Raw genomic sequence first — 23,507 nt, 5'->3', positions numbered from 1 at the left:
CGCCTCACCCCGCCCCTTCCGGCCTCCGGCCCGCCCCTTCCGCCCCGGCCCTGGTCGCCGTGGTTACTCCTCCCATCCTGACGACCACTGTTAAGACTTGAGGTTTTAAGCTTCGGCTGCAGCCGTTGGGGACGCTCCGCGGCTCCCGGGAACCGCCTGGAGGGAAAACTCGGACAAATATGGTCGTTCGTGCCCGGCGCTGGGACCGGGCCCCTGCGGGGCGGCGGGTGTTTTGAGCCATGTTGGCGGCCTTGGGCCCCGGTGTGCCGGGCGGGTGGCCTGGAGCAGCCGCTGGAGCCGAGCTCGCAACGCCCACCCGGGATTGGCGACGTCGCCGTCGGCGAGACTCGCACTCGCAGCCGAGCCCCAGGCGTCAGCTTGTCGACTGTGTCCCAGTGAAGCTTTATTTCAGGTGAGTGGTGAGCGGGTCATAGAGAAAATGCAGGACGTGTAAATCCCCGATTGTAGGTTTTCATGAAGGGCCGTCGCTCCGGCTTCGCAGCCACCGCCCGGGAACTGAGAGCTCGGACCCGCGGAGCCGCCTCCCCCTTCAGGGCCGGCTTCCCGAGTTCTGCTCGGCCGCCTCGCGAGTGCGCGCCCCCCTTCCTTCCTCTTCGGGATCTGGGTAACCCGCTCCCTTCCAAAGACGCGGACGTAAATAAGGCGATAGGCTCGCCATTCCGATCCCCGAGCCCCGAGCCCCTGCGGAAAAAAATGGGGTTTCATTGTTTTGCACAAAAACGGCAATGCTAATTTTTAATTTTATCCTGGATGTCTTCCAATCTCTCACATCCATCTCATCCTTTTAAGCAGTTGCCGGTCAGGTGTCCAAGGCCAAATTTGGGACCGAGACAACGTAGTTCTCCATCTGGGCAGGAATCAGTCATGGGCTGGGCTGCTTAAAAGGGACTGCTGGGTGGCTGGGACTAAGAGCACGGTAATGTAGAGAACTGACGGGTCACTGTTGGACGCCTGAAACTAATAGAACACTTAATTATCCTGGAGCTTAAAAAAAAAAAGATTGATACATGCCTCTCCCAAGTTTTTATTGTGATTTTTATTTGTAACAAAAGCCTAGGTGATGTTCATCCTGCTGTTTGGGGAAGACACTTGAGAACCACTGAGGTAATAGATTATAGTGATTCAAAAAAAAAAAAAAAAAAAAAATCCAGGGACGCCTGGGTGGGCTCAGCCGTTGAGTGTCTGCCTTCAGCCCAGGGCCTCATCCTGGAGTCCCGGGATCCAGTCCGGCATCCGGCTCTCTGCATGGAGCCTGCTTCTCCCTCTGCCTGTGTCTCTGCCTCTCTCTCATGAATAAATAAAATCTTTTTTAAAAAAACCTCTAATGTGAATTATACCACATTAATAACCCTAATCACATCATAAGCTGAAAAAGTAAATGAATTTCCACAGCCTTGCCAATTAACAATTAACAGAAGTAGAAAAAGTCCTAAGATACAAAGACTACTTAAAGCCTAACAACAAAATTATTAAATGATAAGAACACTTAAGCTGGAACAATATGGGGTCTATTACGATTATGTTTAAGATTCTAATACAAGTGAATACTGTAAACATTGGGAGGAAAATTTTTTAGACTTAAGGCCTAGAAAAACTCCATTAAAAACAAATCCGGCTATTGTCAGCTGGATAAAAAAACTACAACTAGCAATACAAATAGAAGTGGGAAATAGGTCCTATTCACAATAGTGACAAAACCCTCACAAACCCAGGAATAAACTTGACAAGAAAAGATCAGCAATTATGAGATTCTCAATGGGTAAATTTTAGAATTTCAGATGTTTACAGTTTTGGGATGGAGTTGACTTTAGGACTGATAATCCGAAAGCAATTACAGAAAAAAATAAGATTTGATCACAAAAAACTTAAAAGTGTCTGCATGGCAAAAGAGCAAATGACAAAAAGGGGAAAACTTACATATTGGGAAGTAGTCAACAAAAATTTATTCAACTAGTCATCAGAATTATATTACAACAGCCAACAAGATAATTTTTTTGCCAAATTCACGGAAATGGAGAATCATTACCTTCAGCTCTGGCATGGACGCAGAGAAATCCAGCGCTTTTGTACATTGCTGAGGGCACTGAAAAGTCACCTGGCAGTACCAGCCAAAACCTAGCACACACAGAACCTGGAGAACCCAGCGTACAGAAAGGAAAGTATGTTATTTAATGAAAAATACTTCTGTCTGTAGGAGCAAAGAGGAAAAGCAATGTGAAGGTCACCAGCAGAATGATGGAATACGCTGCAGCACATCCGTATGATGGAATGGAATGCCCAAGTCCAGGCAAGGCCTCTACATGTTAAAAGAAATTGCTTTTGTAGAGAATGATTCCATTTCTTAGAAATTCCTCTAACAATTTAGATGCATGTCTGTGTTTATAAAAGGCATGAAGGATACATCCCAAACTGTTGGTACCTTCTGATGGATGAGATTGAGCTGTAGGAGTGGGGGGTAAGGAGTAAGTTAACTTTTTTAGATACTTCTGTATGTTTTGAGGATCCACTTTTATTTGATCAATAAAATGAAAAAGTAAAGTAGGATTAGAATATAAAGTTCTTATTTTTCCAAGTGAAAAAATTGGTACTAGCTACAATTGATAATTTAAGAAATAGTGGTAGAGGTAGAAGTAAAAACTACCTAAGAGTTATGGCTACCACCCAGAAGAAACCGAAAACGGGGATTTTAGGGATTAAGTGGCAGACTTTTAAGCAGAACGAGGCTACATATTCTCCAAGATGATTTGGCTTATGAGCAGTATGCCCTACAGAAGGGCTTTAAATGCCTTCATGACCATAGTAATCCATATTAAGAAAGCAAAGCCAGATACGTAAAACAGCAACCACACAAATAACAATTACGTATGTGAGTTGGGTCCCGACAAACTGAAAAGCACTTCTTATACTCCCCATCAGACCTTTAACACAACTTTTAGGTTATCCTCAAGTAGAAAAGTAGCCACATTCAAATGAGTTAAGGTGTAAGAAGTTAAAAAGGACCACAAGCTTTATTAAAAGTAAAGGTAACATATAATATATACAGATGGCACATGGTGCCAATTTTATTTGCAGATATTACAATACTCCAATGCATGTTTACAAGTTACACCTTTGCCACAGCCTTGGCTAAATCTTGAACTAGTGCAGAATTTAGCTGTGCCAGAGTGCTGATCTTAGCATGCTTAGAGGCGGCATACTTGTTCTTGATAGTCTGGAAGAGAAAAGCATAGTAATTAATGAAGTGAAAGAGGAAAACACTGTAAGATCCAATGGTGCAGATATTCACTGAAAACATCAACTACTTAAAAATAAGCTATGCCTTGGGGCCTCTGGATGGCTCAGTTTAGGCCATGATCTCAGGGTTGTGAGACTGAGCCCTGCACTGGGGTACGTGCTGGGCATGAAGCTTGTTGAAGATTCTCTCTTCCATAAAATAAGATGAAATCAGAGAGGGAGACAAACCATGAGAAACTCCTAACTATAGGAAACAAATTGAGTTCTGAAGGGGAGAGGGAGGGAGTAACTGGGTGATGGAAATTAATTAAGCAAGGCACATGATGTAACTGATGTTACATACAACTGATGAATCACTGAACTCTACCTCTGAATGTTAATTAAAGTAAAATTTTTAAAAATTCTGTCCCCCTGCAGCCACCCCCTCCCATCTCTCTCTCTCTAAAAGAAATTTGAAAAGGAAGAAAAATAAGCCTTGCATTTGCAGATATGAAGTCTTAAGTATTTTCACTCCCCACCACCTCCCACCTTCACCGCAACATCCTATGGTGCCCCCAACTTACCATGTGCTTTGTAAGCCCACGATTCACCATGACTATATTCTTAGCCAGGTGTTGCATAACATTTAGAAGGGATTCTTCAGTGTAGGACAGATAATGCTGTAGAGTTGGTGTCTAGGGCAACAAAAGTTAATGTTAGAAATGCTCAACAATGTTTTTCATACAATTTCTGTATATTAAAAGAGTAGGAAGAGATTCCATAGGACTGACTATAATTGAAATTTACGATAAACTTAAGATGCTTTCTTCCTCAGGTACTCTCTTTTTCATGCTTTCTCTAGGATCCTGTGCTTAAATCTATTCTACACATATGCTCAAATTCTTTGACGCCAACTTCCTCATGCATAGTTCCACTCCTAGAGCCTAGGATAGCACGGGGCACATAGGAGAAATACTTGGTGAATCAAGGATTATGAATAAACTTTTAGCATATCATTTGCTCCAAGTGTCTTTATCTGTAGAGAAGGATAAAGTTAGGTGATTAAGTGGGAGTATCCTACAAACACACAGCAAACAAGATACAATTTTTAATCATTCTCTCAGTAGATGCCCTATTTTTAGAAGCCATTTGAATCGTCCTTGAATGAAAACAGTCTGGTATTCATGCAAACATCACTTACAATATAAAAGCTTAGGGTAACCAAGGTCTGTGGTACAGAGCTTACCCATTCACCATTATCGAGAATTTTCAGCGCTAAGCAAAAAGCTCCTGCTGCAATCTGAGAAGGAGGAAAGTGTACCATATCGTAGTCCAACATAGATAGCTCCATCAGGTATTTGGCCAAAGTATGTTGCTCAACATCAACCTGAAATAAAAGCCACAGCTCTCTGAACTGCTGCAGAGAATTCTGTAATTGGCAATAACCAATATGCCCATTAACTGTAATTACAAATGTTTGTCTATAAACTCTCAAACGCAACTGCCCATGGAAGGCCTTAATAAAAATATTAATATGTAGCCTGATTGGAAACAAACAATATCTTTGTCTACACATCTCATGCATTCTTTTTTAAGTCAGTTCAATGAGATCTGCTTGATTCGCAGTATTTCGTGATGTACCATACCAAAGGTTACCAAAGAAGTATGTACCTCTCCAATCTTAGATGCTCTCCGAAGGAAATGCAGGGGTAGAGGGCGGCCCAGACCAAAATTTAAAGATCTTAGAATCTTCATTTCCATCTGTCTGATTTGGTGTTTAGTGTAAGTATTGTCAGTCACAAAGGCAAAGTCACCAATTTCTGGAGGGTACATTTCCTCATATTTGCTTGCAATAAACATGGCAGTGACACCAACCAGCTGCAGCATCTTCTTGGGCACACAGTTATTCTGCAGTGGGAATTCCAACGGGATGAATAACTAATACGTACTCGAAAAAGGAGACAACAGAGCTATGAAGGGGACATGGAAAAACACTCTCACAGCACAATCTTAATTAATGACACTCTATCCAAGACAGATGTTAACTGAAAAAATCTGTTTCTTAGAATTCTGCTAGGACCCTGGAAGGGAGAACCCTCAATTACTGAATTATGCTCACCTGCATGAACCGATCAATAATGGAAACAGTCATGTACATGGTCTCCTGCAGTAACCTGAATTTCATTTGAACCTGTACTAGCCAGTCAATTAGGATGGCTCTCATGTTTCCAGTGACTTCACGACCCAGTAGGTATTTTGGTTTGACTGCTTGTTCTTCCTGCAAAAGAATGATTATCCTTTAGAAGTAAGACTTCATGTGACATTTCTGACCACAAATAGTAGTCACCACAGAATAGTAATTCAGAGTTCAGAATCTCCAACAGTCCTCAACTTAATTACTCATATGGTCACTACAAATAGCTGTCACTGTGTTAGAAAGCAAACATTAAATATGACAGTTTGACTTACTATGTTCAACCTACCATCACTGCTACCTGCCCACATTCCCACTTCATCACAAAGGTATCATGCTATCATCTCAGATCTTTTTACTTATGACTCAAACCCAAAATCTGAGCTGTATGAAGTAGAGAAAATGAACAGCAGCTACTTTCCAATCCATTGGAAAACCTGCTCTAGGAATTAAACCCCCAAAATGCCATAGAGAAAAAGACTGAACCAGCAAGGATCAGCACATATGTCTCCTAAGCCCATTCAGCCTAAGTTAGAATTCTAAAAAGAATGGAGAAAAAAAAAATAAAAAGAGGCAGATAAAGGGACACCTGGGTAGCTCAGTAGTTGAGCATCTGCCTTTGGCTCAGGACGTGACCTCAGGGTCCTGGAATCGAGTCCCACATCAGGCTCCCTGCATGGAGCCTACTTCTCCCTATGCCTACATCTCTGCCTCTCTGTGTCTTTCATGAATACATAAATAAATCTAAGAACTGGTAAAACAAAAAAAAACAAACTACAGCCATAATGACAGATAAAGATATCCTTGGTTTGGTTACTGACTTTTGATGTTTGGTACTCAGTGAATGGAATTTGGAAGTGGGATCTACTATTAAGAAATGCTGCTCACACCCTGCTTGAATCATTGTAGACTGTGAGTGGAAAGTGTCTTAAGAGGGCAGCCCCGGTGGCGCAGTGGTTTAGCACCACCTGCAGCCCAGGGCGTGATCCTGGAGACCGTGGACAGAGTCTCTGCCTCTCTCTCTCTCTCTCTCTCTGCATCTCTATGAATAAATAAAAATCTTTAATATATATATATATATATAAAAAAACAATGTCTTAAGGGTCAAATGCAGTTCAAAAAAAAAGATTCTAAAAATAATACAGACCTCAAGTTGTCTCAGATAAGCATAAATATCTTTCACGTATTCACTACAAAGGTTTGGATCAGCTCCATCTTCTGCATCTACATCATTCACTGCAAGAATTACATCAGAGAAAGCCTGACACAGATATTCTTCTGCAGGAGCACATCCAGATGTTTCCATCGGGCTTGGAGAGGGAGTATCAACCTTAAAACAAAGAGATCTTTTGAAATAATAGCAAAGAGGAGCATACAATCCAGGAATGAAGGCCCAATTACTGGAACTAACTCAGAAGACCAACTGCTAAAGAGACATATTATCATTCATGATTCATTTCTTAAAGGAAACATCTTCTTTTCACATGTATTCAATTTATCCTTAGTCCTTAGTCACAAAAAACAAAAGCCAAAACAGACTGAGCCAATTTTAAGTGAGCAGAACCTAAACCCTAATGAGTAAAACAGAGAAAAATCAAACCAAATCACATTCTAGACTTTCCTCTGAAGGGAATGACTAAATAAATAATCTCTATCAGTGTCATACGAAGTCAATCCAAATGAATGACCGTCTTTAGTCTTTAATTTATTTTATTTTATTTTATTTTAATTTTTGTCTTTAGTCTTTAATATCAAATCAAGGACTGCTTCTCACTGCCCAGGAAAACACAAGTTCTGTCCTGACTACTAAGGATTAACTGAGTTCGTTCGTTGTTACTATTAGCTATTTCCCTCAAGCTCCAGTTCTCTCTTTGCTCAAACATTTATCGAGCATTTTCTTCCAGTTAAGCTCTGTGCTAGGCACTGCCTTTATAGTGTTCTCAAAGGGGTTTAAATCTAGACGAGAAAAGTAATGAAGTGAGGAGATTGATTCTAAGAACAAGGGTGAGGGAAGTTAGGGAAAGTTTCAAGATTTCATGCTTGAGCCGCTTTGCCAGATGAAAAGGTACAAGAGAGCGAAAAGCCTTTTTCAGCAAGTGGGAAAGCAAAGAAACAGTATGGGACCTTCAAGGAAACCTCACATAAGAGTTTGGTATGGCCAATCAAAAGACTGTGCGTGCTACAGGTTTCATGTGCTATGTCCAGAATGTCAATACTAAAGCAATATCCTTGGGGATCCTGGGTGGCTTAATGGTTTAGCGCCTGCCTTTGGCTGAGGGCGTGATCCTGGAGTCCCGGGATCGAGTCCCACATCAGGCTCCCTGCATGGAGCCTGCTTCTCCCTCTGCCTGTGTCTCTGCCCCCCCCTCCCCCGTCTGTCTCTCATGAATAAATAATAAATAAAATCTTAAAAAAAATAAATAAAAAATAAAGCAATATCCTCCAATCTCCGACTCTTAGATATAAGGAACTAGGCTGAATGACTTTTATAGATCATTTTCTCAACTGGCTTAAACTATTTGATTCTTAATTTAAAGATGTAGGGCAGGGATCCCTGGGTGGCGCAGCGGTTTGGCGCCTGCCTTTGGCCCAGGGCGTGATCCTGGAGACCCGGGATCGAGTCCCTTATTGGGCTCCCGGTGCATGGAGCCTGCTTCTCCCTCTGCCTGTGTCTCTGCCTCTCTCTCTCTCTATCATAATAAAAAAAAATTAAAAAATTTAAGAAAGTGTCTTATTAAAAAAAAAATAAAATAAAAAAAATAAAGATGTAGGGCAGCTCGGGTAGCTCAATGGTTTAGCACCACCTTTAGCCCAGGGTGTGATCCTGGAGACTCAGGATCGAGTCCCATGTCGGGCTCCCTGCATGGAGCCTGCTTCTCCCTCTGCTTGTGTTTCTGCCTCTCTCTCTCTCTCTGTGTCTCTCATGAAGAAATAAATAAAATCTTTAAATAAATAAATAAATAAATATAAAGATGTAATGGTCTTTATTAAGTGATTCATGAAGTGGGTATCATCCCACCTAGCAAGTAGAGTTGCTCCTTAACTACATTTTAAAAATTAGAGTCTGGGTGGCTCAGGTCATGATCCTGGGGTCCAGATCTGGGTCCAGCCCCCACATAGGGCTTCCTGTTCAGTCTACTTTTCCCTCTGCCTCTCACCTTGCTCATGCTCACTTTCTCTCACGCTCTCAAATAAAATAAGGAAAAATAAAAACTAGAGCTTCATTAAATACAGTTCATTATAATTTCAGCAAAAGAACCCTTTCAATCCCTGGGTGACTCAGCGGTTTAGTGCTTGCCTTCGGCCCAGGGCCTGATCCTGGAGACCTGGGATCGAGTCCCACATCGGGCTCCCTGCATGGAGCCTGCTTCTCCCTCTGCCTGTCTCTGCCTCTTTCTCTCTCCCTGGGTCTCTCATGAATAAAGAAAAAAAAATCTTAAAAAAAAAAGCCCCTTCTAGGTGCCCTGTTTCTCCTTCCCAGGATTGGACACATTTCCCTAACTGGTATTCAAGAAGTTCTTAGTTTTTGAGGCTGTTAACTCACCTACTCTCTGAAAAGCTACATCTTTTTTCCGCTTAACACCTTTATATATCCCAGTGTTACAGGCTTATTAATTCAGTGGCCACATTAGAGAGGGAAAGGATTCAAGATAATCTGTTTCAGTCAATAAATTCTAGTCAGATGGCTTGAACTAAAGACAGTCAAACTTTTGGTTCATGCACCTATCACTCAATACCATTAATAGCAGGGAGGGGGCAGTGTACAAAATGATGAAGAGCCTAGGTTCTGAAGCCAGATGGCCATCATGGGTGCCATAGATTAGACGTGTGACTCCTTGAAAAGTTACATAAATACCTCTCTAAGCCATTATCTAAAAAGTAGAGGTAGTAATACAAGAGTCCATGTAAAGATTGTGTCAGTTAAAAGCACTTCCAGCGCAGAGCAGAGACTGCTGAGCACTCTATGCTACTAGCATTACCACTTGTTCAAATGTTACTCCATGTGCTGAGAGGACAACCAACCAACACATGGAGAAAGGCAAAGTAAGTTTACCAAAATAGGCTCGGGCGAAAGTTTTTCTTCTTTAACCGGCTCAGGTTCCAGCTCTGGTTCCGGGACAGGGACAGGCTCAGGTGCCTTCTCCAGAGGCTTTGGTATTTTTTTAGCAATGACTTTTCCAGGAACCGCAGTTTTTGCTTCCTATGGGTGGAAGGGAGAAAATGAGAAAATGACATGTTTTTCCATCAAGGGTTCCGGCGGTAAGGTGGACCCTCACAGAGAGGCTGGGTCAGCAAGACAATTACCTTTTTCAGAGGCAGTTTGGCCTGTGGTTGTTCACTGACTTTGTTACCAATGTCTCCCAGAGCAGTTCTTGGCCTCAGGCCGGGCTTGGAGGCTGCAGCAGAGGCCAGAGGCACCCGCTTTGCCCCTGCCATACCGATCTTCGCCTTGTTTTCAACATTCACTTTTGTGTTCTGAAAGAAACAAAACCCCCTTTTTGAGAACTGGCCCAGCCAGGTTAGAGTTAAGTCAAGGGTTGGTTAGTTAAGTTGCGGGGGGGGGGGGGGGGGGGACGGACGACGACACTGACTCGGAGGAAAAGCTGGCGGTAAAAAATGGGTTCTCAAGGGAAACCAGGGCTCCAGGATCTACGCTTGGGCTGTGACAAGCCCCCCTGGTCACCTATCTATTAAGGGGCTGCCTGTTGAGTCCCCGGGGAACCTAAAATATCGCCAATTTACATTTGAAAGGAAATCTGAAAAGCCTCCCAAGGCAGGCACCTTCTCTCCGGGAAGCAGGGTTAGGCGGCGGGTGGGTGGGGGCCCACTCAGGGGCGCGCTACCACTTTTTTAAAAATATGTATTATTTATTGATCCATGAGAGAGGCAGAGACCCAGGCAGGCGGGAAGCAGGCGCCCTGCGGGGAGCCCGACGCGGGACTAGATCCCGGGACCCGGGGCCACGCCCTGGGCCGAGGCGGACGCCTAACCGCTGAGCCCCCAGGTGCCCCCTTTCTACCACATTTTTACCAGAGGTTTCCCGTCGACCCTCCTCCGCCCTCCCCTCGCGCCAAGCCTGTATCCGGGCCGGCCCAGCCCAGCCCTCCGCTCCCGTCGCTCCCCACCGTGCCCGGACCCACCGAGGCCCCCATCCTCCTCCCCGAATCGCCGCCCTAGTGCCCGGGGGGGATGGGGGGGCTCGGGCAGGGCGGAGCAGGGCCGCGGCCGCCCGCAGCAGCTCACCCTGGTGACCCGGAGCGCCATGGCCGCGTCTTCACGGGGGGAGAGGAGAGCGCGGGAGCCGCCGACGAGCCGGGAGCCGGGAGCCGGGAGCCGGGAGCCGGGAGCCGGGAGCCGAGAGCCGAGGCCCGCGGGTCAACAGCCGTTCCTCCGCAGCACGCCGGGAGGAGCCCGGCCGCCTCGGGTTTAAACCCCGCGCTGCTGCCCCCTCATTGGCCGGTTCGTGGCACTCGCTCGCTTCCCATTGGCCGCTGCCGGTTCCTCCGCGAACGCGTTTCCTGGGCGACCCCGCGGGGACGTTCGCGAGGAGGCGGGGCCTCGGCGGGGCGGGGCTTCGGGCGGGGCGGCCGCGCGGCCACCTGGAGGGGCGCTGCAGGTGCACCTGCGCGGGGCTCGGCCGCCTGGGGCCCTCGCCGTGGGCTGCTGTCCTGCGAAGGAGAGTGACGGCCGCGCGGCCCGACGTGGAGAATCTGAGGAGCAGTGCTACGTATTTTTTTTTAAGAGTTTACTTTTTTTTTTTTTTTTTTAAGAGTTTACTTATTTATTCATGAAAGGCACGGAGGGAGGCAGAGACCCCTGCAGGGAGCCGGACGCGGGACTCGATCCCGGGACCCCGCCACCCAGGCGCCCCCAGTGCGACGTATTGTTACACACTTTCCTCTTGTGCCTGGCATGTAGCAGGAAAGGCTGATTTAATGTACATTCAGCAGCAGCCCTCTGGGTGAGGGACCAGAGCTCAGGGCGGCTCTGAGTGACTTTCCCAGGGTCACAAATTAGTAACACGGGAAATGAACTTCAGTTGCTGTTTGGCTCCCTGATGTTTCCACAACACCAATGGCCTCTTAAGAATATTGTCAGCTTCTTAACCTGACAGGTTACTTTAATCCAGTTGCTTCCCAAAGCCAATCTTTTGTTTTAGCTTTGTATTTGAAAATGATTTCAGACTTAGGGAAGTTGCAAACAAAAATACTACGAATAACACACGTATGCCTTTTGCCTAGATTCAAGTATGCTTGACATATTACCTCATTGGCTCCATCATTTACTTCTTTCTGTATATAAATATCTACATCTGTCTATAAACATTTTCTTCCTGGGGGCACCTGGGTGGCTCAGTGGCTGACCATCTGCCTTCAGCTCAGGGTGTCACGCTAGGGTCCTGGGATCAAGTCCTGCATCCGGCTCCCCACAGGAAAGCTGCTTCTCCCTCTGCCTGTGTTTCTGCCTCTCTCTGTGTCTCTCATGAGTAAATAAATAAAATCTTTTTAAAAAGTTAAATTAAAATTAATTTTTTCCTGAAACATTGGAGGGTAAGTTGATGTACTTATGGCCCTTTATCCTTAATTCTTTAGTGTGTACTGCCTATAAGAAAAGGATATATTCTCTTACATAACCACAATAGTTATTAACTTAATAAGTTTACGTTATTACAGTATTTCATGCAACTTAGTTTATACTGCAGTTTTGTCAGTTGATCTAATAAGATCCCTCATAATATTTTCCCTCCTCCAGGGCAGGATGCAGTCTAGGGCCAGATGTTACACTTAGCTTCCTTTAATCTGGAATGGTTCCCATGGCTCTTCCTACAATGCATCAGATAGCTCCCACCCTCCCAAGTACACACAAATAATAACCCAACCCAAAATGTCGATAGTGTACAAGTGCCAAACTTGAGAAATCTTGCCAACTATGTACACATCTATAGACTCATTTCTATTTGGTATGATAGTTTTTGATGCTTAATTAGCCTAAGTACCATGATCACCCCCTTTCTTTATAACACTTAAAAACTAGGGATGCCTGGGTGGCTCAGCGGTTGAGCGTCTGCCTTCTGGCTCAGGGTGATCCTGGAGTCCCTGAATCGAGTCCCACATTGGGCTCCCCACAGGGAGCCTGCTTCTCCCTCTTCCTATGTCTCTGCCTCTCTCTCTCTCTCTCTGTATGTGTCTCTCCTAATAAATAAATAAAATATTTAAAAACAAGTTGTGTGACTTTCTCCTCAATGAACTACTCAATGTGAAGTCAATAAACTCAATGTTCTCTCCTGTGGCCAATAGCGCTAACTACATACCAGGCCCTGTTCTAAGTGCTAGGAATATAGCTCTGAACAAAACAGGGATCCTCACTTTCACAAACCTTATATTTCAGTAGGAGAAAGAAGTGAGCAGAGTGGGGGAAAAAAGAAAGAAAGAAAAAAAAAAAGCCAGATGCTAGTAAGGGTTAGACAGAGAATGAAGGGAGGGTTGTAGTCACTTGGTAGCTACCTTAGACTTGGTGGTTAGGACAGTCTGGGAAAGTGATGTAACTCCTCTTAACATGAGGCTTAAATGACAAAAAAGGGAACATTCCCAATAGAGGAAATAGCTGTGAAAACCTAGCAATAGGAATGGGTTTGTCGTGTTCAGCAAAGCCAGTAAGGCTAGACGTATAGAGGACAGAGTAGAAGTGAGATTGAAGAAATTGGAAAAAATAAAATTCTACCAGTCTTTGTAGACCAAGGTAAAGAGTTTGGGCTATGGAAGTGCCTTGGAAGCCTTTGGAGGGTTTCAAGCCAAGGTGTGGTGTAATCATCCTTCAATAGAATTACTTTAGGGTTTCTGTAGAGACGATGTGTGTGGATTGGGGGCAGGGGGAGCAAGAGGAGCCCTGAAGAGTCTATCACAGCTGACTAGGCAATAGATGATGGCTTGGATGGGTACTAGTAGCACGAGACAGAAAGAGATGGATTTTGGATAAATATTGGAGGTAGATTTGTTGGGTCTTAGTGGCTTGCATACTTGGGAGCGATAACTCAGGTTTTGGCCTGAGTAACTGAAACAGAAAGACTGCCCACTTAAAGATGAGCAGCTTTTAATGGGTAGCAGGTTGTGGGTAGGAGATCAAGAATTGCGCTACATCTGGAATGCTTAAAGATATGCAAGAGGAGATGTCCACCAGGCCGACTCAGGGTGGGAGCTAATGGCTGTGGACCTGTAGATGGCATTTAAATCCCTACACAGAGGGAGGTCATCTAGAGAAGGAATGTAAAGAAGCCTACACACCAGGAGCAAGCCCTGGGGCCCTCCATGTGTAAAGATTGAAAAATAAGAGAAGCCAGTTAAGAAAATTGGGCAATAAGATCAGAGAGGTTAGGAGATCAAACAGTGGTGTCCCAGAAGAGAGAAGGCCAAGTTTCACGGAGGGAGCAGTGGGTACCATGACAGACTGAATGTACATGTCGGCTTGGTTTCTCCCCGAAGAAAGTAAAGGGATTTAAGAAAAATGGGTAACTCGCAAGGATAGGGAAGGAGACACTAAAGGCAACATTTTGGAAGCAGAAAAGCAACTCAATAAGGGGTAATGGAAGTAGCAGACAGCCCAAGAAAGTTGAAATCTAAGCTGGCAGTGGAAACCCAAGAAGCACACATTTCAGGAACTGGAGGTACCAGGAGCCTATGAAATTGGCGGTTGTAGGTGGAGCTGAAAACAGAATTAGTAGCTTCTCTCCTGCACATCTGAGTGCAGTGAGAGTGTGGCCTCTTTCTGGTCCCAGCTGACAACTGGAGGTTTATGTTCAGGGATGCTGAACTAAAGGAACTCTGGATTCAGACACCAGGCAAGATGAGGATGAAATAAAATTTTTCTTCTTTTAAGATTTTATTTATTTATTCATGAGAGACACACGGAGAGAAGCAGAGACACAGGCTCCATGCATGGAGCCCAATGTGGGACTTGATCCCGGGACGCTGGGATCATGCCCTGACCTAAAGGCAAATGCTCAACCACTGAGCCCCCCAGGAGCCCCTGAAAAAAATTTTTTTTAAATGTGACAACAACATTTCTTTCTTTCTTTCTTTTAAGATTTTATTTATTTATTCATGATAGAAATAGACAGAGAGAGAGAGAGAGAGAGAGAGAGAGGCAGAGACAGAAGCAGGCTCCATGCCTGGAGCCCAACATGGGACTTGATCCCAGGTCTCCATGGTTAACAACCTGGGCCAAAGGCAGGCGCCAAACCTCTGCGCCACCCAGGGATCCCCTGAAATAAAATTTTTTGATACCAAATGGTGAGTCCTTCAGTTTCTTTCTCCCACTCAGTCCCCTAAATGCAGGTAGCTAAGCTTATATCCTCCAAAATGAGGTAAGAGCATGATTCCCTGGGGAATGGACCAGCCCCACAAAAAAGTCGCAAAAATACTGATGGTTAGGGTGTGCAAAGAGATGAAGAGATGGTTCGGTCACCCTGAAAACAACACTCACTACTTGACATGCTTGCACACTGACCCTGAGCTTCTGATCAACATTTTAGCATCTTACTCTTCACTCTTAATGGCCAGCCAGTGAGCACCAGACATATGAGGAAATGGTCCAACTTGAAAGAGACCAAAACAACAAAAAAAGAAACTCCGTGAACAAGCAATTCAAGGAGTAGAAAGCTAAAAAATAAAAATAACTTACAACCCATATCATCAGAAAAATAAAAATAATTCACCTATAAGCAAGTTTATAAAAGAGCCCCAGAACTTAGAAATATGACAGCAAAAATTAAAAAGGCAGGGAGTTTGAAAGAAAAGAATGTTCCCAGAAAAAAAGATAAAAAGACAAAGAGACCATAGAAAAAATAAGAAAATTAGAGCTCATTCCACAATGTCTAACACACAACTAATAGTTCAAGAAAAATAGACCAGAGAAAATTCAGAGGATACCGTTAAATACATAATACCAGAAAACTGCCCAGACCCAAAGAACATTAGTTTCATGCATTCACGTCTGAGCTTTTCGCAAAATAAATGAACAAATGATAGATCCCATGACACACTGTGCTGTGCTGATATATAACATTAAGAATAAAGGAAAGAACCTAAAAGGAAACAAAGTCAGATTGCATATACGAAGGATCCAGAATCAGAATGGAATTAGATTTTCAATAGTAAGGTTGAAAGCTAGAAGATTCTCAGGGAAAATGATTTTCAGTTTATAATTCTTTTTTTTTTAATTTTTATTTATTTATGATAGTCACAGAGAGAGAGAGAGAGGCAGAGACATAGGCAGAGGGAGAAGCAGACTCCATGCACTGGGAGCCCGACGTGGGATTCGATCCCGGGTCTCCAGGATCACGCCCTGGGCCAGAGGCAGGCGCTAAACCGCTGCGCCACCCAGGGATCCCTAGTTTATAATTCTGTACCCGGACAAACCATCCAATAATCACAACATGGAATAAAGTCGTGTTCAGATTTACAACATCTAAAACATTACCGCCCCTGTACCTTTTCTTAGGAAATTATTGGTGTGTAGTCTTCCGAAACAAGGAGGAAAATTAAAAGAGTTCGATGTGGGATCTAAAACACAGCAGGAAGGCAAAAGAAATTCCAAAGACTTTGAGGATCCCAGCCTGGCTCTTTCCAGTAGACCTCGGTGCGCCTGGACGGTTTGGTCAGTTAAGTGGTGGACTCTTGATTTCCACGCAGGTCCGGGTCTGGGGTCGTGGATGGAGCCTTGCATGAGGATCCCGTTCAGTGCACAGTCTCTCTCCCTCTGCCCATCCCCTTGCTTGCACGCAGGCATGGTCTCTAAATACATACATACATACATACATACATACATAAAATCTATTAGGCCTCAAGCTAGGTCAGGCCATGGTGGAGTAGAACAAGGATGGTGGGCTCTAAAGGGGACACTCTCCAAGCAAAAAAAGAAAGAAAGAAATTAATTTATCATCTGATGTATTTGAAGGTAGTGAGCAGAGATTTACACTTCTGGTAAATTGGAGATGAATTAGTAGCAGGCACAGAAAAACACTAAGCAAATGAGAACAGACACAGCGATAGTCAATCTGGAACAAGCTAGAAGTTGTTAAAAGAAAAGATGGGAATGTAGTCCTAATAGGGTCCATAGGGCACTGTGGTAAATTACACACAGTCACAATAAGAGGAACACTGAATATTGAGTTAACCAAAAACTATGATTCAACTTGTATTGGGAAGGCGAGGAAAGAGAGAGAGGGATGCCTATGGACGTGCCTGTGTGCCGGTGTGGTGTAAAACCGCCAAACCCTCATCTTCCATTGCAAGGAGCTACCGGGCAATCTTTAAAAACTGTACGTCCCAGGGGTGCCTGGGTGGCTCAGTCGGTTAGGCGGCTGCCTTCCACTCAGATTATGGTCTCAGGGTCCTGGGATGCAGCCCCGGAGCCCCGGGGCGGTGTGGCTCCCTGCTCCCCACCCCCTCACCTTGTCCTCTTAAATAAATAAGTAAATCATTTTTTATTTTATTTTATTTTTTTATTTATGATAGTCACAGAGAGAGAGAGAGAGGCAGAGACATAGGTAGAGGGAGAAGCAGGCTCCATGCACCGGGAGCCCAATGTAGGATTCGATCCCAGGTCTCCAGGATCACGCCCTGGGCCAAAGGCAGGCAATAAACCGCTGCGCCACCCAGGGATCCCTAAATAAGTAAATCTTAAAAAAATACCTGTGTATCCCCCAAAATAGCAGTGTAAGGATAATATTGAGATTAATGCAGTTAATTTGCAATGGCAAATTGCAGTTAGGAATAGAAAGCTGTTCCTTTTAGAGAGCAGGAATGGGGCACAAGGAGAGGTCCATTTTGTTCAATATTTTAAAGAACAATTTGACTATTTATTTATTATTTATGTTTTAAAAAGATCTTATTTATTATGAGAGACACAGAGAGAGAGAGACAGAGACAGAGACATGGGCAGAGACAGAAGCAGGCTCCATGCAGGGAGCCCCATGTGGGACTCGATCCCGGGACTCCAGGATCACACCCTGGGTTGAAGGCAGATGCCAAACCACCGAGCCACCCAGGGATTACCCCAATTTGACTTTTTTTTTCTTTTTTTTTTTTTTTTTCAATTTGACTTTTTAAAAGCAGGCATAGCAGACTCTGCTGTCCTGCCCACTTGTCCCTTGCGGTGTATTCAATGAACTTCTATCTCCTTTAAAAATAAACAGATAAATGAATACTCGCACATATGTAACTGGAGAAAGGGTCACATTGAAGGGAGGGAGTGGTTATGGTGGCTGAAAATCAGGGATATTCCCACTAAGACAGAGATGGAGATAGAAGTGAAAAGGACCCTGGGAATGCATGATGAAGCAATTTCTTCAGTGGGACAGGGTTCCATTGGTACAGCTAGTGTATACTTGCCTTTTTTTTTGTTATTTAAAGTAGGCTGCAGGCCCACCCTGGGGCTGGAAGTCACCACCCAGAGAGGAAGAGTCCACACTCCACCGACTGAGCCAGCCACTGCACAGCGGGCGTACCCCTGAGCTAGCTCTTACCACTGTCCCTTGAATTGTTGATAGCAGTTTTTTCTTTTTCTTTCTTTCTTCTTTCTTTCTTTCTTCTTTCTTTCTTTCTTTCTTTCTTTCTTTCTTTCTTTCTTTCTTTCTTTCTTTTTCTTTCTTTCTTTCTTTTTCTTTCTTTCTTTCTTTTTCTTTCTCTTTCTTTCTTTCTTTCTTTCTTTCTTTCTTTCTTTCTTTCTTTCTTTCTTTCCTTCCTTTCTTAATTTCTCTTTCTTTCTTTCTTTCTTTCTTTCTTTCTTTCTTTCTTTCTTTCTTTCTTTTTCTTCTTTCTTCTTTCTTTCTTCCTGGTTTTAGATGCTACACGTAACCACAGTTAAGGAGGTTATACAATAAAAATTAAGTACTCCTCCACAGTAAAAGGCTCTTGGGTGTCCTTTAAAAATATTTTCTGCACATAAAAGAGTACAAATGTTTTTTTTTTAAGTTTTATTATTATTATTTTAAAAGATTTAATTTATCTGAGAGAGAGACAGAGGAAGGGAGCCTGATGGGGAGAGAGGGAGAAGCAGGCTCCCCGCTGGGCAGGGAGCCGGATGTGGGCCTTGGATGTGGGCCGGGCCTCGATCACAAGGCTCTGGGGTCATGGCCTGAGCCCAAGGCAGACGCTTCTTCCCTGACTGAGCCATCCAGGCGCCCAGTTGTATTATTTAAAAACATTAAAAAAAATTATCTATTTAATTTCAGAGAGAGGCAGAGAGAGAGAGAGAGAGAGAAAGAGAGTAGCAGGGGGAGAAGGAGGGGAGGCCGACTCCCCACTGAGCACTGACCTGAGCTCTCACCAAGAGTCAGCTGCTTAACCGCCTAATTGAGCCACTTTGGGCACCTCCAGAAGTACAGACATTTTAAAAGAATCTTTAAATCTTTTTTTATTTCAAACTATGAATAAGTCAAGTTTGTACAACCAATACTTTTTTTTTTTTTAGTTGTCACTATGTTTTATGTCGTGGGATAACCGCTGTCAAGGTGCACATTCTTGCAGATGTGAAGATAAAGTCTTACAATACATGATTGGATTAGATAAGATTTCTGTCTCTCAGCAGCCTCTCTTCTTCCCTCTCTCCTTTGTCACAGGCGGGGTCGGGGGAGGAGGGGGACGTGGGTTTAAAAAACCAAGAGCGCATTTGCACCGGAGCTCCCCTGTGATAAGGGCCCCAGGGCAACTGGCTTAAATGACAAAGGAAAATTCTTGGCTCCCTAAAGTGGCAAGTCCTGGGAGCCCCTAGCTTCAGGGCAGCCGGTTTCAGGGGGCAAGCCCAGGAGGATGCGTCTCTGGATCTTGCTGTGCTTTCCCCTCTTGGAACTTTAAGAATTTTTAAATCTTTTTTTTTTTTTTAAGATTTTATTTATTTATTCATGAGAGACAGAGACACAGAGAGAGAGAGAGAGAGAGGCAGAGACCCAGGCAGAGGGAGAAGCAGGCTCCATGTAGGGAGCCTGATGTGGGATTTGATCCCGGTCTCCAGGATCACGCCCTGGGCCAAAGGCAGACGCTAAACCACTGAGCTACCCAGGGATCCCCAATGCCCTTCACCAGTTGGGGCGCTCAGGCTCTGGGACTTTACAGAAATCTTTACAGAAAAAAGGTAACAGGTTGCTGTGTTGAGAGAGCAAGAAGCTTGGAGACCCCTCTGCTTCTACTCCCGCCCTGCTGTGCGTGGGAGTGTGGGCCTGGGGGCCTGGGGAGCACCCCGATATGTTTACAGAGGAAGAGGGTGACACAACTGGTACTTGAGAAAGCAGTGAAAAACAGTTTTTGTTCTATTTAGAGTGTGGTCGATATGTATTTCAACTTTTCTTGGGCTGGCTGTCCTGCAAGAGGCTTCTCAGCAGGAGGCTGTTTGCAGTGACTGATCCCCGCTGCTACAAGGGGAACTGGGTCCTCGGCCTTGTGGTGGTTGTTCGCACCCACTGGGAGTCAGCTGCACCCCAACCGTCCCGAGGTGAAGTAGCTTGTGGCTAACCATCCTGCATTGAGAAACCTTGTTACAAACCCTATTTATTTATTTTATTTATTTTCTTTTATTTATTATTTATGATAGTCACAGAGAGAGAGAGAGAGAGGCAGAGACATAGGCAGAGGGAGAAGCAGGCTCCAAGCACCGGGAGCCCGACGTGGGATTTGATCCCAGGTCTCCAGGATCGCGCCCTGGGCCAAAGGCAGGCGCCAAACCGCTGCGCCACCCAGGGATCCCAACCCTATTTATTTTTTAATTAATTTTCATTTTTAACGTTGTTATTGTTATTTTTTTTAGTGATCTCTGTACCCAGATTGGGGCTCGAACTTGTGACCCTGAGATCGAGAGCCGCCCGCTCGGGGACTGAGCCGGCCGGACACCCCCAAGGCCTGGCTCCCCTGCTCCTGGTGGGCGCAGGGTGCTGAGCGAGGGCAAGAGAACAGAAACGGATCAGACGGGTCAAAGGGCAAGAAGGAAGGGAGGGGTGTCGAGGCGCAGCACTCCCGTGTGGTGTGGACAGCAGAGCCAGGCTCTGCACGCTGGTGGCCGAGGGCTCGTGCACCACCTGGGGCCTCCAGGCGCCCAGCGACCTCCACAGCGGCTCTTTGCTGGAGTCGGAGGTGGGAGCAGCCGGGAGGTGCCCCCGCCGCCCTGGGGGGCTCCGAGGGAGCGAAGCCAGCGTGAGCTGTCCTGGCGTAGGCCGCGAGGCGCGGGGACCAGTGGAGCTCAACCTCACCTGACCCGCGGGCTTTTCCCCCTGGTTGTTAACAGCCTATGCCCCCTCCTCCATAAAGGCTTTTCTTTCTTTTTAAAAAAGATTTGATATATTTATTCATGAGAGACAGAGAGGGAGAGGCAGAGACACAGGCAGAGGGAGAAGCAGGCTCCATGCAGGGAGCCCGACGTAAGACTTGATCCGGGGAGCCCAGGTCACGCCCTGGGCCACAGGCAGGCGCTTAACCGCTGAGCCACCCAGGCGTCCCCAGCTTTTCTAATCTTCTCGGGAGACTCTTCTTCCTCTTCTGAGCCCAGAGCATTAGTTCATTCATCTTTCTCCTGACATGCATCTCTTCATTGGCTTTTCCCTGTTACCGATGCCCGGTAACTACTGCTTTCCCGTTGGGACAGAGGCCGGAAGGAGCTGTCATCTACCCTATTTTATTTTTTAAGATTTTATTTATTTATTCATGAGAGACACACACACAGAGAGAGAGAGAGAGAGAGAGAGAGAGAGCCAGAGACACAGGCAGAGGGAGAAGCAGGTTCCATGTAGGGAGCCCGATGTGGGACTCCATCCCGGAACTCCGGGGTCACACCCAGGGTGGAAGGCGGCGCTAAACTGCTGAGCCACCGGGGCTGTGCAGTTATGTGATGATACACACCCAGGCTGTGATAACACCAGAGTGCTGGGAAATGGTTATGTAAACTGCTTCTTCAGTGCCTAGTATATAGTAGCTTCTAAATTAACAATCACGGGCAGCCCGGGTGGCACAGTGGTTTAGTGCGGCCTGCAGCCCAGGGCGTGATCCTGGAGAGCCAGGATTGAGTCCCACGTCGGGCTCCCTGCATGCAGCCTGCTTCTCCCTCTGCCTGTGTCTCTGCCTCTCTCTCTCTCTCTGTGTCTCTATGAATAAATTAAAAAAAAAAAATCTTAAAAAAAAATTTCCTCTTAAAAAAATAATTATCACTAGCAAGTTATAAGAACATTTAAAGGGGATCCCTGGGTGGCGCAGCGGTTTGGCGCCTGCCTTTGGCCCAGGGCGCGATCCTGGAGACCCCGGATCGAGTCCCACGTCGGGCTCCCGGTGCATGGAGCCTGCTTCTCCCTCTGCCTGTGTCTCTGCCTCATTCTCTCTCTCTCTCTGTGACTATCAAATAAATAAAAATTAAAAAAATAAAAAAATAAAAAAAAAAGAACATTTAAAGAAAATGCAGTAAATTATAATTTAAAAAATTTTGACAATTATATACCTATGCTAGATGTAGACATAGAACATTCCCATCATTTCAAAAAGAGCCCCTTTGCAATAAATTCGGTCTCCCCAAGGCAGCCACGTAGTAGGCAGATTAACGAGCCACTGGCCCTCAAGATGTCTTTGCCATGCCTACAACCTGCGGATACGAACACACCTTTGGATAGGTTACATGGCAAAAGGGCTTTGGTGGCCTTGAGATAGGGACATTATCTTGGATTACTTGGATGGGCCTCATAGAACCACGAGTCCTTAGAAGTGGAAGAGGGGCCAGAAAGGTGCATCAGAGGAAGATGGAACCGTGGGCAAGGAAACAGGGCTTGAGGTAGGAGGAGCACGGGACCCACAGCTGCCGGCTTTGAAGACGGAGGATGCCAAGGAATGCAGGCGGCCTCTAGACCCTGGGAACACGAACAAAAGGGGACCTCAGTCCTACAAGCACAAGCACTGGGTTTGGCCAACACTCTGAATGAGCCAGGACGTAGACTGTCCTCTAGAACTTCCAGAAGGAAACACAGTCCCGCAGCACCTTGACTTTAGCCTAGAAAGACCCACCCTAGAGACTGCCGACTTAAACCGTCAGCATTCTGTGCTCTAGCGCTACATATTAGTCTATGTTCTTGGATTTCAGGAGTCTGGCTTTTTTCACTTGACATGTTTTTTGAGATTTACCTGTACTTTTGAAACAGTAATTTTTAAAAAATCTGAGTAGTGTTCGATTATGAATACACTGCAACTTACTTTTTATTGATGGATACATGGGTTGCTTCTGGTTTTTGGCTATCACGACTATGTACATCCTTGTACAAGTCTTTTTGTGGACACACCTTTCCATGTCTTGGGTAAACATGACTAAATACCTAGGAGCAGAACTGTGGGGTCACAGGGTACACATGTTTTAAGAGTTCTCCAGAGTGGTTGCCTCATTTCATACTCCCACCTGCACGGAGTTCCGGCTGTTTTATATCCTCACTTCACTGAACTAAGCGCTTAAATGTATTTCATCGTGTGCCTAAGTGTACCGCAACATAGAGAAGAAAAAAAACATAACAGAATACTGAATTTGTATATGCAGAAAATGTAATATCAGTCATCTCCCTCAGAAACTGTACTGTGGATACAAGGAACAAGTAAAGAAAAATTTTTGATTAAAAAATCCAATTTCGGGGCACCTGGGCAGCTCAGTGGTTGAGTGTTTGGCTTGGAGGCATGATCCCGGGGTCCTGGGTTCGAGTTTCACATCAGACTCCCTGCATGGAAACTGCTTTTCCCTCTGCCTGTGTCTCTGCCTCTGTCATTTTTAGGTTGGTTCCAATGTTTTGCTTTTAGAGACTGCTGATATGAATAGTTTTGCACAAATGCTATTTTGCATATGTGCAAATAAATATGAAGAATATATTGTAGCATGCAGGATTTCAGAATCAAAGGGTTTAAGGCATTTATAAATGTTTTTTTAAAGATTTTATTTATTTATTCATTACAGGGAGAGAGAGAGAGGCAGAGACACAGACAGAGGGAGAAGCAGGCTCCATCCAGGGAGCCCGACGTGGGACTTGATCCCAGGTCCCCAGGATCACTCCCTAAGCCTAAGGGAGGCACTCAAC

General features: G+C 45.1%; 1 protein-coding gene and 1 long non-coding RNA gene across 2 annotated transcripts; one reads left to right on the top strand and one right to left on the bottom strand.

The window, feature by feature from the left end:
• Nucleotides 1-3,010: 3,010 nt before the first annotated feature.
• Nucleotides 3,011-10,872, bottom strand: CCNB1 (cyclin B1). Its single transcript, XM_025448277.3, has 9 exons — nt 10,673-10,872; nt 9,734-9,904; nt 9,483-9,629; nt 6,576-6,758; nt 5,354-5,512; nt 4,906-5,142; nt 4,481-4,621; nt 3,819-3,929; nt 3,011-3,232 (listed from the first exon to the last, which is right to left on the bottom strand). The coding sequence occupies exons 1-9, from the start codon at nt 10,691-10,693 to the stop codon at nt 3,125-3,127; spliced, it is 1,278 nt and encodes a 425-aa protein (XP_025304062.1). The 5' UTR covers nt 10,694-10,872; the 3' UTR covers nt 3,011-3,124.
• Nucleotides 5,344-8,399, top strand: LOC125753960 (uncharacterized). The gene is made up of 2 exons (XR_007406969.1): nt 5,344-5,481; nt 6,627-8,399. It is a non-coding gene; the product is annotated as an uncharacterized LOC125753960 (long non-coding RNA).
• Nucleotides 10,873-23,507: the final 12,635 nt, after the last annotated feature.

The sequence above is a fragment of the Canis lupus genome, chromosome 2 (genome assembly GCF_003254725.2).
Source record: "Canis lupus dingo isolate Sandy chromosome 2, ASM325472v2, whole genome shotgun sequence".
Lineage (NCBI taxonomy): Eukaryota > Metazoa > Chordata > Mammalia > Carnivora > Canidae > Canis > Canis lupus.
Note: the sequence above shows the minus strand (reverse complement) of the source record. Positions and strands in the feature narration are given on the sequence as shown.

What these genes read in the sequence shown, in the direction of transcription:
- CCNB1 (XM_025448277.3), bottom strand. Translation starts at nt 10,693, where the DNA reads ATGGCGCTCCGGGTCACCAGG. An exon ending in TTTCGCCCGAGCCTATTTTG is followed by an intron (nt 6,759 to 9,482) that starts GTAAACTTACTT and finishes CTTTGTTTTAAG; the next exon opens with GTTGATACTCCCTCTCCAAG. An exon ending in TTATTGATCGGTTCATGCAG is followed by an intron (nt 5,143 to 5,353) that starts GTGAGCATAATT and finishes TTCCCACTGCAG; the next exon opens with AATAACTGTGTGCCCAAGAA.